This window comes from Morchella importuna, assembly GCF_003444635.1.
Source record: "Morchella importuna strain M04M26 chromosome Unknown Morimp01GS056, whole genome shotgun sequence".
NCBI lineage: Eukaryota > Fungi > Ascomycota > Pezizomycetes > Pezizales > Morchellaceae > Morchella > Morchella importuna.
This window is the reverse complement of record NW_025763453.1, coordinates 100868-116842: the sequence shown is the minus strand read 5'-3', so window position 1 is coordinate 116842 and position 15975 is coordinate 100868. Positions and strand designations below refer to the sequence as shown.

The 15975-nt window shown below is 45.7% G+C and overlaps 4 protein-coding genes across 4 annotated transcripts; 1 reads left to right on the top strand and 3 right to left on the bottom strand.

The window, feature by feature from the left end:
- Window positions 1-677: 677 nt before the first annotated feature.
- Window positions 678-2254, bottom strand: LAJ45_11099 (uncharacterized protein; the record flags this gene model as incomplete). Its single annotated transcript, XM_046120610.1, has 4 exons — window positions 678-838; window positions 893-1599; window positions 1653-2117; window positions 2187-2254. The coding sequence occupies 4 exons, from the start codon at window positions 2252-2254 to the stop codon at window positions 678-680; spliced, it is 1401 nt and encodes a 466-aa protein (XP_045966197.1).
- Window positions 2255-3298: 1044 nt separating this feature from the next.
- LAJ45_11098 (uncharacterized protein) lies at window positions 3299-5421 on the bottom strand (the record flags this gene model as incomplete). The annotated part of the gene is made up of 7 exons (XM_046120609.1): window positions 3299-3389; window positions 3440-3800; window positions 3857-4584; window positions 4633-4689; window positions 4743-4801; window positions 4870-5284; window positions 5339-5421. The coding sequence occupies 7 exons, from the start codon at window positions 5419-5421 to the stop codon at window positions 3299-3301; spliced, it is 1794 nt and encodes a 597-aa protein (XP_045966196.1).
- A 2143-nt stretch (window positions 5422-7564) lies between these two features.
- Window positions 7565-12228, bottom strand: LAJ45_11097 (uncharacterized protein; the record flags this gene model as incomplete). Its single annotated transcript, XM_046120608.1, has 3 exons — window positions 7565-7573; window positions 7659-9101; window positions 9184-12228. 3 exons carry the CDS (start codon window positions 12226-12228, stop codon window positions 7565-7567), a joined length of 4497 nt encoding a protein of 1498 aa, XP_045966195.1.
- Window positions 12229-12830: 602 nt separating this feature from the next.
- Window positions 12831-15603, top strand: LAJ45_11096 (uncharacterized protein; the record flags this gene model as incomplete). Its single annotated transcript, XM_046120607.1, has 4 exons — window positions 12831-13026; window positions 13096-14738; window positions 14818-14892; window positions 14986-15603. 4 exons carry the CDS (start codon window positions 12831-12833, stop codon window positions 15601-15603), a joined length of 2532 nt encoding a protein of 843 aa, XP_045966194.1.
- Between the last annotated feature and the right edge of the window lie 372 nt (window positions 15604-15975).

Here is a 15975-nt window from a genome sequence, read left to right as displayed (position 1 = left end):
GATGAGTTCCCAGTCTCTGCAACAATGTTTGTATGGTAGTTTTCCCGGGTTCTTTCCTAGTGAACTACATGTAGCTATGGTGCGAGAGGCCTTGGGGGCGACCTTGTCATCCCTGTTCACACCTTACAGCCAGGCCCCTCAATGTTTGCTCCCCGGAGCCAATGAAGGAATTGACTGAAGTGGTGTGTACAGGGTTGGCGGTGTCATCGTCTACTCGATAGCGAGTACTCCCTCTCGCACCATACATACATGTATGCACATACACTACATGTATGCATATATATATACTTGCTATCATAAGTCCCATCTTGGCAAAACTACCAATTCTGGAAGTAGCCAGGTTTGTACCTCGAGGTTAGAGCAAATATACTACATGTAAGTATCTATGGGGTTTCACGAATAAGCACTCAAGGCTTTAACCAGGACGTCTTCTGGGGTTAAATATCATGAAATAGACATTCTGCTATATAGAAAATTTTCTAGGGTCCAAGCTTATAATTGTTCATACCCAGTCATTCGTTGTCGGTCAGTATTTAGGATACTTCCCAGGGTTCTCATAAATATCATACAGTATTAGAAGGCGGGATTAAACAGGACGCATACAAGAAGCACGAGACGCAAGGAAGCCAAATGCTTGTTAAGCACTACTCCTATCATACCTTCCAGTGATTGAAATTCTATTTATCACTTCCTTTCGACTTCGGCCTGTGAGAACCCCATTTCCCGGCTGGGGGGTAGAAATTTCTTTTCAGACCCCCCCAGCTTTCCGCATTATAGTCTTCCTGGACTTTTCTGCAGGTTTTCAAACCCCATTCCGTCACTCCGACCATAAACATGCCTGAGATTCCGTCAGCTAGTAAAAATATAGAAAAAGGTAGACAAGGATTCATACTTTCGAACATAAATGCCATACTCCCTTCCCCAACCTTTTGCGGTTTGAGTATAGCATTACTCGCCTTCTCGTGCGTCCCATAATCTGGCCCATGAGCAGACATTACGTTATGCAGACTCGCACCGGCTGGGAGGAAGCCACCGCTTGCCTTAGCGTCATAGTCTCCTGAGATAAGGCCCATGAACTCCGACATTGTGTTACGGTGATACCATGGGGGTCGAAACGTATCTTCACCGACCAGCCAGCGCGGTGGAAAGATAACGAAATCAGCGACAGCAGTACCATTTACAGCAGAATGCACAGTCAGCACTGTAAAGATACTTGGGTCTGGGTGGTCGAATGAAATGCTGCCAATGGTGTTAAAACGTCCGAGATCGTACTTCATCGGATAATAATTCCCATGCCAGGCAACTACATCGAAGGGGTTATGTCGCTGGGTAGCAACGAAAAGATTTCCATCAAATTTAGCTGTGATGCGGTAAGGTTTCGACGCACTTCCGACATCATCCGTAAAAGATGCTACAGGTGCCTGAAAGTCACGAGCGTTTGCCAAACAGTTCGAACCAATGGGACCAAGCTCAGGAAGCTCAAAGTGCCCTGTTGTGAATGTTTCCAGTATATAACCACGAACCGGGCCATTAGGAAGAGTGATTCGAAAACGAATCCCACGTGGGATGATGAGGATTTCGTTTGGTCGGACATATAGTCTATTTTTGTGAGTCAACTTCTCCACTAAAAAAAGACATGTGGAGAGCAGCACCTTCCAAGCTCCGTCTCAACATCCATTTCTCCATGCTGTAATACAACAAGCCAGTCCCCATCGGCACTGTAAAAAGCGGAATGATAATCCATATTCTTCCCAGCAGCAAATGCGTAGATACCGATTCCGTTCTTCGTACTCACATCACCAGCCCCAGCAATCATGTTTAGCCCTTGAACAAAATCCCTATCCTCGTAAATCTCAAACGGATCCCATCTCAGCTGATTCGGGATCTGGTGAAATGCTGATGGGCGGAGAGTAGATTGAACCCCTGGGACAGAATCGGGGACTGGGGAAAACGAAGAGTGTGAGGCGGATGGCATGATTCGGTAAAGCCAGGACTGCTTGTTTGTTGCTCGCGGAGCTGTGAAGGCTGTACCGGAAAGTTTTTCCGCATAAAGTCCAAATGGTGGCTTCTGTGGAGAGTTCATGCCCACTGGAAGGGCACCCGGTATGGCTTCCGTTCTAAGCGCAGCGGGGATCTTAGCAATAGTGAAGGATAAAAAGAATTGTCAGGGATAGGTAATATCTCACTCATGATAAGAGTTAAAGCCATTCTGGTATTTGTACGGATCTGGAGTATTGAATGATGTTAAAGGCATAGTGGATGGCAGCTCTTCGTGATGAGATGAGGTATAATGGGAAAGTGACTTATATATTAAATTAAAGGGCTCCAGGATGAAGGCTAGGAGGTGATATACTAAATTAGAGGAGCTGTTTATTCTTCAACAGAGAAGAATTTCGTTGAACAGCAATTTCCTCGCGATATTTCTATACCAAAAGGTCTCTGATTTGGTGTTGGGGATAGAACTAGAAGGGATGGTGACGTCTCTTAAGGCTTGTTGGATCTCGGTTATTCGCGGCCCTTTGAAGATCATCAGGTGCAATCAACACCCCTGCAAGGGTTACCTGTCACGACTCGGGCTAGGCCTTATCTAAGATGTAACTTCAATCTCCGGCTGAGTTCTACTACTACAGGTCAAGCACCTACTCTACTTCCTCAGGTACATGTATTTAACCCTCGGAAAATTGTTGAGATTAAATTGTTTAACAGTCGTATACCCTCGACGAGTTAACAGCAAAAAGTGTTTACCGACTCTAGTTTCTAGAGCTTATTCTATTATTTGATGACGTCGAATGCAGACCGTTACCAGGTCGGCAGTACCCCTTGCTATTTACCGTACACCTAACCCTAGCCCCGAGCCAGACGTTCATAGTCGCAGGTTATGATATTCATGCGCTGGTGATTAATGTTAGATCGGTCAATACATCATATATACATACTAAGTACATACTTCATATATGTAGTTAGCCCTATTAATCGGATACCTATATGTACCATCTTACCAAACATTCCACGTCCAGTAGTAGTGCTAATTAATCACCGGCTCTATAGCTATTTTCAATACATGTGGAGTAGCGATTTCAACAATTACTACATTTCAATTCCAGAGAGACTTCAAAATCCAAGCGCACGGCGGGCGTGAACTTCACCGTCATAAAAGTATACGCAATTTAGTGTAAAAATTAATAGCTAGAGACCCAAACTACCTCGTGCACGTTCATGCATCAGAGTACTAAAGCCACATAATTGCTTCTAGCTGCTCATCCTCATATATACATGTATTTGAAGGGATATAAACTGTTCAACACGAAATATCAGTTGGCATATCAAAGCTTTCTACTCTAGCATTCGACCCAGTCCCTTGCTTAGCAGATGCCCCAAGTCCACGCTTACTATTGAAAATTAGCATTCATTTTCTGGGAGTTTTTAGAGAGAAACTTACGAAAACGCGCTCCACAATTCACACAAGTTCTCACCCCCGGTAAGAGCTCGGTCTGCGTCCAGAATTGCATCCCTTGCCGTCAAGAATGTTGGCGAGCAAGGCTGTAGCTTCATTCCCTCGAGAACCAGTTTCATCATCAGATGGCGGCCAGTAGTCGGAATACTAGTGCCAGCACGGAAGGTTGGCATCACTTCTTTCTGGTAACCCCATTTGTCCTCGAGATTCCACATGGCCTCGTAAAGGATATTGGCCCAAACAGAACCGATTGCATGAACCAGAGCGTTCCAATTTGAAAGATTAATGGTAGCATAAGTTGTGGGATTGGTGGTCATGCTGGTGGAGTATGGGTACCTTCGGATTCCTATGTCGTTTTGTCAATAAGTTTATTCTTAGACCGGAGATCATTTATATCCATACCAGCCCCGTTAACCCAATCACCCATGGCATAATCTTTTGTACGAGTATCGTTCGGCTTGACCCTAATTGCAGTGGCATAGAAATCACCCCATCCCTCTCCCAAACCACCGGATTCAGTAGTACTCAAGCAAGTAGACCTTGAAGGGCCACCAGTCAACCTATTACTGAGCCCGTGGGTGTACTCGTGAATAATAACACCATTATCAAAATCCCCGTCGCGCTGAACGCCGGGAACTACATTCCATAAATACATCCTCATCCTTGGCCTTGATCCATCAGCAGGTGTGGCCATGTTGGCATTATTAAAACCGGAACCGTCTTGTGCGTTAAGTTGCACAGCATCGTTACCACGGCCACCGGCACCAGTATTTACGTCCTCAAAGTTTCCAGCCACTTCTGTGAACCCAAGGACTTCCAAGAGATCGTGGTATGCGTTGGCCGTATAGAACAACTGCGTAACAGCAGCATCGATATAGTCTTTTGGTGAATCATCTGATGGGCTGTATTCGAAGTTAAAATTTAGACTGCTTCCAGAGGAGCTCGGACGTTGATTGTTTAAGTAATCAGAACCAGCATCCCAGTTCTCCTGAGCAATACCGTTGTTACCCCGAGTTGTGATGTAGGATGTGCTTCCGGCGGTGTGCCAGCCATTGGGAGAGGCAAAATTACTGGCGGGATTGGTCACAGCGGTTCGGGCGCCATCGGTGGGATCATTTACACCAATTGGACTATAAACGTTAGTGCTAATTTATATGCTGTATTGGATAAATACATACTAAACATTATAGGAAGCATCGGCGACATAATCTGCAACCGCGATAATAGAGCCCTTTCTTGAGCATTGGCATAGGTGATGAGCCAGTTCTCATTGAAGTCAGTCTCAAACCTCCAGACAAGCTTAATGCCTTCGGAGGTCTGATAGTACGTGAGATCTGCCCTTGGTTCCTACACAAAACTACTGTCAGCGGCTGTCCTCAATCGAATCGTAGTACTCAATACGGAAGGTTTTATACCGAAACTGCACCCTCAGACCCCATAATAGTAAATGATTGTCCACCTCCTACCAATGAAGACTCTGGAACTGCCTCTGCAGCGACGACATTTAATGGCAGATCCATCTTCTCGACAATTCCCTTCAAAGCCTCCAGCGGTGATAGTAACGTTTGTCTCCTAACAGGCGCGGGTACATCCAATCCCTCGGTCACAAAGCTCAACCCCATGGAGAGAATCGACCCATCACGCTTAATATTAATGTTTGCCTGCGCATTCTCAATATCGAGTCCGTTGAGTGTCTGGGTAAAATACACATGTGTGATCCCAGTATCGACATCCGTATAATCATCGCCATTCTCACGGAACTCAACATTGGGGACTATAGTCTTGAGATGTTCGGCCGCGATAACCTTGGGGTCACTATCAGCGCGAGGTCTGAGGGCAGAGCTATCAAGTGAGATTGAGTCGATATACGATCCGTCTATCTACCCAGGGATAGTAAGGAGTCTTCGGTGAGCTGCAACAGCTGTAGCAGCTGTTAATGCTAAAAGAGGAGCAAATGGAAAACGCATCTCCGGTGATGGATCTCTAAGGAACTCGAATGGATAAGAGAAACCTGGGGAACAGACTTGTCCTGCTTGCGAAAATCAGGCCCTTTATCTTGAATTCAAGCCGATGCTTATGGGTGGGAGTGTCTTCTTGGGGATTCATAAGGATATATATACTCTTTATTTGATTCCTTTACCGCCCGAATTAACATTAACTATCTTCAACGCCATGTAGAGTGAGTTTCTAACCCACATACTCTTAGGATTGCCTAGAAACATAGTAATACAAGTATCTGATCACACGAACATACTTGTTTCAATATGGAAAGTGTGTATCCGCTCTTCAATTCCTCCTGAATGTTTTCATCCTAATTGATGCTATCCTGATGGGGAAGTGTTCACGGATTGAGTAGGTGGAGTCCTCTCGGGGCGGCCCCATCTCATAATATGAGATTATCTGATATATACGCGGGGGGAATTGTTGCGATAAGACGATTGAGCTGCCCGAAGCATACGTTTAGAACCCGTAACACTAAAATACTTTAATTTCATAGCATAAGAGAGGAAAGTAAGATTTTATTACTTTAAGCCCGGGTGGTTCAAGGTGAGAAGTCCTACCCTATACATGATAATACAGACCTGGACTACACGGTGGATACCGTTATCTAGCTATATCGCACAGGTGTTCCAGCTGGGGCGCACCTAACGTTCGGTACCTTGCGATACCCTTGCAAGATACAAACACTATTAAGTAAATATTAAGTTCTGTACCTGCTTTTTTTGAGGGCGATCTGCGGGGAATTCCAAATTACAGATAAGAACCTTGCTGAACTACTGAGGATGGTATGGCGTATATCTTATTGCCATGGAATTGTGGATTTATACTCCAGTATGAATATCGATTTCAAACAACATTTAAGCTTTGATTTACCATCCGTAGGATTCTGATATCACAGATCCTCATCGACACTTAATATTTCCAACTGCAAACAGCCCGCTCTACCTCCTAGCTCCCGGGCCCCGAGCCAGGTCAAGGTTTTTGGAATGATTTTTCTAACTGGCAAACTGCATCCATATATTCAAATCAAAACAGTGACCTACTCTAACGAGTTTAGCCCCAACATAGGATAGTTCCATAATCCGGGATTACTACATCAATTCGGAAGTTATGAGTGCAGTTGCTACCTAATCGGGAACCCGGGAACTATTCAACTTCCTAATATGGTTTTAAACAATAATTCGAGCCGCCCAATTAGCACTCAACAGAGGGCTTATACCCAATAGTAAGGATCTTCTCAGCTGCTGAGAACGATTGAAGATGCAGCCGCCTAAAAATTATGATAAGAGCAGTCTTACAGTTGAAGAAGTTGTTTCTTAACTATTGCCATCGCGGTCACTATGGTACATAAGTCCGGTGGCAACTGTTTAACTTAAGCAGTCTTACTGCTTAAGTCGCTTAAAAACTGTTTAAATCCAAACTTTAAACAATAAAACTGTTTAGAATTTGGCATTCTGCCCAGAAATTGGTTAAGTGCCGGGTTTAAACAGTTGAACTGTTTAAGCCCATGTCGCTTTCAACAGCCAGATCGTTTAATACCTAGTATAAACAGTTTAACTGTTTATAGATTTCCGCCGCATCTAGACGTGACCTTTGATTAAACAACAAAACTGTTTAGTCATGGTTTAAACAGTTTTACTGTTTAATTTGTTAAGCAGTTTTGTTGTTTACCTATGACTAAACAGTTTTGTTGTTTAATTCGTTAAGCAGTTTTACTGTTTACCTATCAGTAAACAGTTTTACTGTTCAATTTGTTAAACAGTTTTACTGTTTACTCATTGGTAAACAGTAAAACTGCTTAAACCATCGGTTGGACTGTTTAACTAGTCTTGTTAAACAGTTGAACTGTTTAATCTCGCGCATTGGCTATAAACAGTTTAGCTAATGTTACGTCAATTAAACAGTAAAACTGCTTAATTCCATGTGTAGTCGGTTCATTTAAACAGTTACCGCCAACAAATTAAACAGTAAACTGCTTAACTCAAACAGTTAGGCTGCTTAATCCACGATTCTATTAATTATAACACCAATTGGTTCAATTGTAATTGATCATGACCTATTCGAAGAGCGCCGTATATCTTCTAACTATATACTCTCTACCTTTGCAGTTTAGTATCCCTATTAGCTCGCGGATATCAGCTGCTCGAATTATTCTTATTATCCCTTTCCCTCCGCGGTATCGCAGCCTACCATCCTTATGTACCGGGAAATGCCTCACACATGCGAGAAGAAGTTCGCAATCCTTTTTCTTCCTGATGGCCCCTTTTTCTTTTAACTGAATCTGCTCGTCAACTGGCTCCGCACCCGTGGCTGCTGTATTCCGTAGAGTGAGTCTTCTCGTTACTTGCAGATGGCGCCGGATGAAGGCATTCTCCTCTGGATTTGGAATATCCACAGTAAAAAAGAATAGGACCTCGCCGTATTCAGTCAAAGTTTCTCTTTCCCCACCCCGGAGGTTCCCATTTCGATCCGGTAGAGCTCGTGCCAGTTTAAAGCTTACGAATGATGTTGACCGAGTAAGGTTTGATCTCTGTCTTGTTGAAGAAGTCGCTTTAAATGGGTATGGGTCACCACGTTGTACTGTAGTTTTAAAATCTACAGCTCGGAATACACGACAATGTAACGGAATCTCATAACCGTCTGCTGTGGCATCTAACTGAGAATCCTCAGCATCATCGATTGCAAGATCCACATCAAAATCTTCGTTTCCCAGGAAGTTACGAAGACATATCCTTTCATATGGCGTCAAGGGCTTTACCTTTGATGGACCACAGAATGTTATCGTATCTCTCTCACGCATATCCGATATCATTTTGGCTTCCGGCGGCCTGGAATTTTTTATCCGTTTCGACAAGAACTTCGCCAGTAGGATATTACCATCTGAGTCTTCATCGCTACTCTCCACCGTTATTCCTTCTTGGTCTATAACGTATACGAGACAGTTCTTTTGTTCCAACATGGTGATCGTGTTGGAGATATTTTTATTCGTCGAAACCCTAGACTTTGCCGTTTTAGACAATGTCCCGCAGAAACGCTCCATCGCCCATTGCGAGTATGAATACATGGGGCCTGCCCATCGAATGGCTTGGGGGACATGGATTATTTGGTGAAAAACAGGTAGGCAGGCCTTGAGCCGTGTCCACTTCATACGATAGTATCGTCTTTCGTAATAGTCGCTGAACCTCTGGATGCTGACCTCCAATTGGGTCAGGTCGTCGTCGAGGATGGAGTGATCACATGTTAGTTGAACAGCCTCTATTAGGTTGACGAATTCAACGTAATCCTCTTCTGGAAGGACCCCCTTCATGTATACCGGACCTATGATGAACGCAAACAGCTTCCACTCCGCCGCAGTCATCATATTGATGTATTCTAGAAAGTTTCTGAGCAGCGGACCAAACAGCTGTGGAAACGTAGATGAACTCGATGCAATATCGGTGCTTATCCGCTCCCATATCTTGACTGGTATGTTGTATGGGTCGTCGTTTGGGATAACCTTTGCTGTTGAATCCCGGCCTCTCGATCTTGCCTGTGCTGGATTTGGTCTAGACCTTCTAGATATAGTCTGTTCTATCGGTGCCCTCGCCCGTCTTGTTATACCAGGGCCATGACCTGCTGGTGTCACTCTATTTCGCCGAGCTCGAACCTGTATATAAATACACATCATGATTAGTAAATGATTGATTCTTGAATATAATTCATGTAAGATTGTTGTATATATATATTACCGTTTGTCTCCCACTCCTTGCAGTGGCTGGAGAACCCCCTTCTTTTACGCTGTCGAGTTCGTTTTCACTCAGCTCGCTGTCAGCATCAGATCCGCCTGGGCTCCCCTCCTCGCGACCGCGATCGATCATGTCAACATCTTCCTCTTCCTCAACATCCGAATCCTGCCTCAATTCCTCTTCTGAATCCTCTTCCGGATCTGCAGATTCCTCCTCCGGTTCGTCACTGAACTCCCCCCTGTCTCTCTGTGCTTGATTTCCCGCACCTCGCCGCCGGGGTTCAGCCGGCTCACTTTCACCAACATCACATACAAATTTTCCTCTCCAGTGCTTGACGAGATCTGGAATGATGTTCTCGAACCACAAATGCATGCTATCTGGTGGGAAGCTTCGTGGAAAATCAACTGCAGTCAAGCGGCTTAGAATCGACAGACCTTTGATACCATATTTAGCCTTTTGCTGCGCCGTTGCACCCCTTCTCGCGATTTGTTGAGCAACCAGACGAAATTCCTCGTCTATTCGCATTGGGAGGCTTGTACGGTCCCACGTTTTCCAGGGGTAACCCGAGCCCTTGCGTATTCTAGCCTTCTGTGGGGTGTCTGTCGGTGGAGTCATTGGGCAATACAGGGACCCGTTCCATACACCCCTGACCATACAATACTCGCAATAGCAATATGAGCGATTCCCCGTTACTTTCATGAGTTTTTCACGTGCAATCATGTCTGCGGCAACCAGGCATAGATATCCATGAAGAGTGAAGTGTCTTTCAGGCATCCATGATGGTATCGACGCATTCAAAACCCCGCGTATCCCCCGCTCAAGTGCTTCAAGCTCTTTGACCAGTGGGTACAAGAAAGAGTCAATATCCCTTGGTGTTTTGGGACCTGGTATGAACCCTGTGCAAAGCATGTTTTGTCGTTTCGCTCGAACGGTGGGTGGAAGATTGAGGCACAAAAGAGCAATCGGCCAAATAGAGAATTTCGCCCTTGACTGGAATATCTGAACCCCATCGGTAGTTAATACGAATCCCAGATCCGTTTTCTGCTGGAATAGGCGTTTAGCCTTCATGTCTCGATAAAGATCACCAGTCCAAAAGTCTGAGGTAACACCTTCTTGTGATTCGACTTGGTCCCGATAAGCTATCAACCAACTTGCACGTACTGGATCTGCATACCAAAGCCTGAGACGGTGCTCTATAGGTATATAGTCGTATGTAGCGTAAGGCTCTTTCCTGGCACCTATATTACCATCCTTCCATCTAGGGTGTTGACAGTAATCGCATTGCCACTTATCTGGATACAGCGCATAAGACATGCATGATGACTTACAGCAATCAATGCTTATCGATTCCACGCCGGTCTTGTTTTGAATCCATTTCTTCGTAGTTCGGTAATCCCAGCACGACCTGCCACGGGGGTCGACATCCTCGACTGAATCGGTGAAGGATATATTGTTGATCAATGACGTTATATCGCTTGCCGATGCCCTGGACAGCTTATGGGTAAGTTTTATGTCATGTATTGCCACCGATAGCAGCTCAGTTTTTGACATTGCCATTTTTCTCGCACCATATGGAAAACCGCCCTCTCCGTCGTCTGTACTGGATTCCACAGATCTAGAATCTACGCCAGGGTTTGCTCTATCCAACCGTACCTCACCAGTACTGCTAGCAACACCATCGCGGCCTGGCATATCCTCATCTGAACTGGATAAAAGATCGGAATATGTGTCATACTCATGATCAAGCTGTGGCTCCGCAACAAATCCCCTCCTCATTAGGCCTACAGCTACACCAACAACATATTCATCATTATTCTCCTCATCGCTATCAACCCCACTTTCGACCAATACCTCTTCATATCCGTCTGAAGCCGATTGGTCGTGATCACTACCGTCATGATTGATGATGTTGTGGGCGTCTTCTGAAGCCATATGCATATCTATATCAGAACTACCCTGTACATGTCGCATACCTCCAATATATTCCGAATCGTAAGGTAGATTATCCATCTCAATATCTGACTCTTCCGCCATGCCAGGGCTGGTTTGGTCGTTTTCGTTGTTTGCTGCAGGTGAATCAGCTACTTCGGATCCTGGATGCTGCACGTATGGCAATATTGGAGGGGGGCTCGAGGCTATATTCTCATCCTCGGAACTATCGGCTGCATCCGCTGGGATATCCTCATGTCTATTCTCGAAGTGTTCCTTTTGATACCGGCGCGAGGTTACTCGGGGCTTTCGAGCTGGCAATTCCGGCGGTTCTTCGTCCACATCTAGATCATCATCGGGCTGATCTGCAGCTGGTTCATCAGAAGAGATCATGTCTTCCCAAGCAACACTTTCAGATCGATGGTGGCTTTTTTGGTCATTCAACTCCGTGTCAACATGATCTATTAATCTAGCTACAGCGCGACGTCGTCTTCTTGCAGGAAACTCCGGGGCATCAAATTCATGATCAATCTCCAGGCCCCCACCCACGCCAACCGTGTAGCCCCGTCCAGTATGCCTTGGAGATCGTAAAGATGAATCGTGAGGTGAAATGGCTCTGGGTTCTGACATCGCCGGCCGGGCATTTATGGCTGGCCTTCGGGTTCGAACTGTTCGGGGTGTTCTAGCGGGTATAAGGGGCTGTAGCCCATCATCCTCGTCCAACTTGTCCCCCTGCACCCCAAACTGATCTTCGTTATCTCCAGAGCTTGCACCATCGTCATCCAGCTGTTGGTCGCGAATATGTCTTCGGCTTGGGACCCTTTGGGACGGTTTAGATCGAGGTCTCCTGGCAGGCAAATCTGGACGTTGTAGCTCTGTAGTCTCTCTTGTCGCATCTCTCGCCCGTGAACCCATATCAACATTCCCCTCGACCTCTTGATCATCGACTCCGCTTGAGTTTTCGATTTCGTCATCGTCCCCACGCGGCGAAAATAACTGATCCAACCTGTCCTGCTCCTTCGCCTGCAAGTGCATGTGCCATTCTGATAACTTCGTGACCGGATGTGGACGGATGTCGAGCAGCGAGCAACTACAAACGCGGTAGAAACCAGCAGGCATTTAATTTATCTTTTGATGATTTAGGTAGAGTTGAGAATAAGAAAAAAGAAAAAAAGAAAAAAAAAACGAGGGGTCTTGCGCCAAGAAAAGAAATTTCGTTTTTTTGGAAGGGGGTGTTGAAGCAAAATTGCGGTGGTGTTTTTGAAGACGGATTATCTTATGTGTGGTCGAAGCGCAAATAGGTGGGACATAGTGGGAGGAGTGCAAAGACGAGTGACCTTGTATGTGTTCGACAGCTTAGAGCTGAGCGTAACCCCTGTCATCACATGACTTTTGATACATCTTATCTGATGGATAGCACCAAAACGGCTAAACTAAGCTTTATCAGATAAGATCAAGACAAGATATGCCTATCGCGGCATACTAACTGATTAATTAGGTATAGTCCAAGAAAATTTTTTCCTTTCGCTTGGCTATCAACAACCTCAACTCCTAACTGCACTCTAATTTACATTGTCGCGATTGACTTAACCCCCGGCCCCACCCCCCAACACTACGTATACGGCCACTTGCATCCATCATTCTCCCTAGTATCATTAATCCCCCCGCTCTCTTTCAAACAAGTTATACACTCGGTCGGTCCCGTACGCGCAATCCTACCGATGTCTCCCAATGTACAGGAGATCTTGCGGGCCAGGAAGGAGGAAATGATGAAGCAGATGATGCGCGATCTGGAGGAGAAAATGGCTGCCGAGGAAGCTAGGCTCATGATCACACAGAGCATCGAAGGAGAGCAGGAATTACCCGAGCACGCGGTCGAGGGCAAAAGTTCTGATGAAAGCAGTACAGAACAGGCTGGTAAGCTGATCCATCACCATTCGAGTATAGTCATGAAAGTTACTAATCATGTTCCCATATGCATCTCAGCCAAAGAAAAGTCCAAAGCTCCTGTTTTGCACCAACGAACGATGACAGGCAGAGGAAAACTTTCACCAATCGGAGTATATGCCAGTACCCCCGCGGCCGGCTCCGAAATTAGCGAAGCAGACTCAGATCAGATAAGTCCCAGCGTTCGAGCTCAAATTCTTGCGGAAAAAAGGAAGCGCCAGAAAATGCCGGTCCGGTTTAGTGAGCCTGAAGGTGGACAATCTCAAGGTCTGAGCTCCAACAAATCCGTGGCAGCCATCAGCTCGAAACCTTCGACGATTGCAAGACAAGGCAAGACACCGTTACAACCGGCTAAGTCATCCACCGCGTCGTCGTCAAAAACTCTACCCCGAAAGTCAGCCTCAATTGTACACGACCATGACACCGACGAAACGAGAGAAGAATCGCCAGACCCCAGCGAAAACACCCCAGATGAACAGGGAGTCGACATCGGTGACGTGAATATGGGTATGGACACAGGTGAAGAACTGCGACCAAACTCCAAGGCTTTTCGGCGATCCCTCAACATTCGGATGGGCGTGATGATTGAAGGGACTGATCAAATTGATAGGAAGAAATTGAGGCTACGACGGCAATGGGTGTTGGAGGAGTGTCTGAGCAAGGGCATACGCTTGGACACTTCTTTCAATTCTTATGCTTATGAGACGAAGATGTGGCCTATGATCAAATGGGTTGCAGCAACCGCCCCCAGGGACTGGGGCTGGGACCGCCTGTTGGTCAAGGACGTGATTCGAACGATGTGCTGGGATCGGGGACGCAACAAAAGGAATCGAGAACTCAGAGCAGCTGGCGTTCCCCCGGATGCTACAAGAGCTCGCAGAAAACGACTCCCTCCCACGACAGCCGATGATAGTGGTGGCTCAGGCAAACAAGACAGTAGCCAAAGAGTCGAGACGGCTATGGAGGCCGATGGAGAAGCGGATGAAGGCCCCATGTCCACATGGAGATCGACTGCCCCAACCAGCCCAATAATAACACCACCGCCACAGCGATCACGTACAATGAATGCCCAAAACAAAGATAATCGCGGAGTTCAACAACCGGTGGTGCTGACGGCGCCAGCGGGTGGTCGAAACCAGGCAAGTAAAGTTAGCAAAGCCCCAACTGCTGCCACTAAATCCAAACCCACTACAAACAAACGGCCGCAGGTCGATGGTGGCGCTGAAGGTCCAAAAGCTAGCTCTCCCATGGCCGTACCGATCAGCAAATTTGTTCGTGATCGTATGCAAGTTCAAAGTCCCCCTTCCCCGCAATTTGAGTCAAGCCCCCTCGTCCCCCCTGCCCGCACCCCCGTTCATTTGCAAAAATTCAGGCAGCCCAAATCAACAGCACCTGACACTGTCAGTTATGCGGCAAAAGATAAAGCTGATACAGACAAGGAGAAGGATGTCATCCAGGTGTTCATGGGCAAAAGGGTTTTCCGTTTTGCCACCGACATAGAATGGGACGAGTTTGAACTTGAAATTCAAAGTCGTGTTACTTTAGAGGCTGATGAGTCTATGTTTTACCGGGCACGTGGTGGGCGTGATAAAGAGTGGAAGCCTCTTGCCTATCCTGTCGAGTTGGAAAGGATGATAGAACAATACGCTGAGTGTGGGGCAGAAATTTGTATCAAGGAAGCGGTAAGTTTATATGCCCTGATCATATACTCCTAGATTCATGTCAGCTGTTTGCTAACTTTTGGTGTTGTCGACTATACAGCGAGCGTTTATAGAGGAGGAGGAGGAGGAGGAGGAGGAGGATGGTGCTCGTGTTAGGAGTAGAAACAATTCACTGGTTTGGCGATAACCCCCGGCCTAGAGATATAATTTATAGTAAGAATTCTTTTTTGTTATACGGAGAACTAACGATATCGGTGCTATGCCATAGCCTGCTGAAGAGCCTGGAGAACCTGACCTTGTGATTGGAGGACAGGACATCAATAATCATTTCGAAATAACACAAACTCTCGTCCCAAACACCCCGAATGATCACGAAAAGGACAAATTGCCAAGTAGTACGGGATTGATAAGCCCACCTGATTCGAACAAGGACTCGGCTTCACCGGAGCGCTTAGAGATGATTAACGAAAGCAATAAACTTTGCAAAAGAAAATTCTCGTATCCTGAACATGTCCAACTGCTATCACCGGAGCCATCTCAAGTACCAGATTCACAAATCCTCAGTACACAGACAGCTGTTTCGCCTATCGTGAAGAGAAAACGAGGCCGCCCAAGAAAAAATGAGAGTATCCCGGAGTCACAACTGCCTGCTTCACAGACTGCAGATCAATTGCAAGAGGATATCAATAAACGCAAATCGACTAGGAAGATTACCAAAAGTATGAAAGTTTTAGATAACGGAGAGACCCAGAAAATTACCGGTGATGCTAATAAATTGAAATGTGCGAAGAATAAATGGAAGGAAGAGTGGGCTGGGTTTGAAACACGCAATCCACCAGCGTATTTAACTGCACGTGGAACGTCAGAGGCTAAGCCCGGGAGATAATAGGTAACTGCCCTCTTCATATATATAACTTGCATGGGCGTGGTCTGAGGTGTAATTTTCAGATATGCTCAACAATACCACATTGCGACATCACCAAGCGTCGTTAATACCGATACACTTTTCCAACTGCAACACGTTACAATTGATCTATAAGAGCTGCGAGTGGGTGATAGGTATATTATAATTAGATAGGGAAGATTAACTGTATCGTATACCATAGTCAACGGTTGCGATTGAATAGCTACTGCGAAATAATATGCTACTAAAATACTGTTTAAAATACTGTTTAAATTAAACAGCTATATATAGATAACGTAAAACTGTTTAAACTAACTGCTTAAAAAATAAACTGCTTAATTTAAACAGTCGTAA